General features: G+C 17.3%; 1 protein-coding gene across 2 annotated transcripts in view; it reads right to left on the bottom strand.

Annotated features, from left to right (window-relative positions):
• LOC102680211 overlaps window positions 1-3,164 on the bottom strand; it is a 7,234-nt gene that overhangs the window by 335 nt on the left and 3,735 nt on the right. Inside the window, exons 3-4 of one of the 2 annotated variants that reach the window (XM_006614949.2) lie at window positions 2,481-2,605; window positions 133-246 (exon numbers count right to left, since the gene is read on the bottom strand). In XM_006614949.2, the coding sequence (XP_006615012.1) occupies window positions 133-246; window positions 2,481-2,605 (239 nt within the window). The remainder of the gene's footprint in view (window positions 1-132; window positions 247-2,480; window positions 2,606-3,164) is intronic. The other variant, XM_031510107.1, reaches the window with a different exon arrangement.

The raw sequence follows: 3,164 nt of genomic DNA, 5'->3' as shown, positions 1-3,164 counted from the left end.
TTAAAAAATTAAATTAATATCAAATTTTGAATAAAATAATAAAATCGCTTTAATATATTTAATAATAATTGTCAATCATTATTAAAATCAGTTAATTAGAATTTTATTAAACATATATAAAATGATAATCACCTGCTGAATTTGTAGGATATGGAAGATTTGCATATGGAGTCAATACTGTTACATTTGCAGGTGTTTGAATTACATGCATCATACTAGGTACTTGTACTTCTGGAACAGATATTGCTATAAAATGATTTTTTTAATTTAAAAATATATTTTATTTATAGAGACAGTAGACGAATATTTGAATATACATGTATATTATTTTCAAAAGACTCGTATTTAAATATAATAATATGTGTACATTTGTTTCTTCCATTATATTTTCAGTTTATTGTTTCATATAAATTCATTTATCTATTATATATTAATAAAATATTAATATATTGTTCGAATAGAATAGAATCTTTTGAAATTTTTTAGATTGAAAGGACAATGTAATTTTTAAAAGCTGAAAAAAAATTCTAAGTAATTTAAATACATATACATAATAATTACCATAAGAATTTTAAAGTATTAATTTCTTCGAAATTTGTACTTGTTCAAAACATTTTGTAAAAATAATTGAAAAAGAAATTATAATATTTCTTTTTATTTTTATATTAATATTATTATATTAATTTATAAATTAATATTATTATATTAATATAATTTATATTAATAATACATAAATTATGAACCTATATATAATACATACCTTATATATAATACATAACATTGTAGATTAGAAATATATTTTATTATTTAACGTGATAGTGGGAAGAAAATATTCATTCACATTGAAAGATTACAAAGTATTTATTATATAATATTACAATAAAAAGCATTTATTATATTGTTAGTTATATTTCTTAAATTTACATTTTTTATAATTTCAATAATTATTTTTATAATTTTTATAATTTCAATAATTTTTTGTGTTTTAGTAATCGTTGTTGAATTATAATAAAAATTGTAAATTGTAAAAAAAAAAAAATAACATAAAACACAAGTATTATTACAATATTTTTTTATTGTGTATTTTAATATAAAAATATGTATAAAAATATATATATACATGCTAAGAATAGAAGTTAAAAATTCTATTTCACTGTATAACTTGATAAAAATAGAATCTTGTAATTTGTAAATATGTGGATAAATTTTATACTGACATAACAGTTTTAATGACGCTTAAATATGCAATATTTAGTTTCAATGCATATATATATATATATATATATATTCATATAAGATTTTCGATTTTTCAAAAATATAAAATGCATATATTAAATTAAACATTATATGATTTATATTGATTAAATAAACATAATTCGCAAGTTTATTTCATTTTTATAAATGCATTAAATTGATATTCTTCTCTTATAATATTTGAAAAAAAATATATATATATATATCACATTTTTCGTATAAAAAAAAGATAGTCATGGAATGTTAGATCATTCTTTGTCTTCCTAGAAGATTTTTTTGAAATACAAAGAATTCACGGCGAATACGTAAAAGTCATAGAAACATAATTGTAATTCATAAAATATAAATATAGCGGCTATACTTTGTTTTACTATAAAAAGCATATTATATTCTTAAAAATAACTAATTTAATAAAATTGCTTAAAATATTTTTTAATAGAATACTAATTTATCATTAAAATATAAATTATAAAACGATCTTCTAAAATTATTTCTTTAAAAAATTTTATCATATTGTAATTTTTAAATCCTTAGTTACAAATACATTCACATTTTGTATTTATATATGTTAATAAAATTCATAATCAAATTGTAAGCACAAAATTTCATGCATTAGAATATATAGGAAGCGAAGTAAAAATATTTAAAAAATTATAGGAAACATTATATATTCTGTCAGGAGATTGGAAGATGTGATGAAATGGATTCATATCATAGGTGGTCCTAAAAATAATTACAGGACGAAATTAGCTATTCACACAAACTTATTATATAAATAATAAATTAAATTTATATTGAATTAATTTTTTTTTGTAATATGTATAATAAATTGACATTAAAGACGTCTCATATTTATTTAAAAATAATTCAAATGATTCGTTTTGACTGCCTCTACAAATAAATATTTAATACAAATTTAAAAATTATGTAATATATAATAAATGAATAGAAAAGCACATTAATAAGATAAAACAGAAATAAATTAATATTTTTATGAAATGTGAAATTTATTTAATAAAATTAAATATTAATGATATAAAAAGTAATCTACAGAAATATTAATAATATTCATGAATTAATTATATATCAATTTGAAAGCATATAGACTAATTTTTAAATCAAGGAAAAAAAAAAAGAAAAGCAAAATTAAATTGATGAATGTTGAATAAATTTTTTTTCAATGAAATAATATTTTATGATGGTTATTATATAAAAAGGATTCTTACTTCCATAAACCGTTCCTTGATGACGTCTGCGATACCATGGACAACAACTGCAGCACAAACACGATATGCAAAATATTATCACGAAAAACACGACTCCAACCGCACAAATCACTGTGAGAAGAATCCTGCGAAAAAAATAAATATTTAAAATTTAATTTAATTCTTATAGTTTTCATCTTTTAAAAAATTAAATATCTATAAAAACTATTATGCAAAAACACTAGAATATAAAACAATTTTTTAAAATTGTTCAATAATAAAAATAAAAAAGAATTTTATAGAATAAAATTATAAATTAAAGCATTTCTATTTATATCTATATAGATAAAATATTATTTAGATTATTTAATTCATAAATATAAAAATAAGAAAAAAATTTGAAAAAGTAAATTTATAATAAGAGTAAGTAAATTTTTATATCTATAAATATTTATATTTATAAATAAAATATTATTTATAAATAAGAAGAAAGAAAAATGAAAAAAGAAATAAAAAATAAATAAGAAAAAATTAAAAAAATAAATTTATAATAAGAGTTATTTTTATGAATTCGAAACTGTTTTTACGGAACAAACATTTGTCTTAACTGACATATTTCAGTTAACTATGAATCATCTTAACTGACGCGATATTTCAGTTAGCTATGATATATAAAAATATAATATTATTGTATTATTTTTTGTA

The sequence above is a fragment of the Apis dorsata genome, unplaced genomic scaffold (assembly GCF_000469605.1).
Source record: "Apis dorsata unplaced genomic scaffold, Apis dorsata 1.3 scaffold_206, whole genome shotgun sequence".
Classification (NCBI taxonomy): domain Eukaryota; kingdom Metazoa; phylum Arthropoda; class Insecta; order Hymenoptera; family Apidae; genus Apis; species Apis dorsata.
This window is presented reverse-complemented; position numbering and strand designations above follow the sequence as displayed.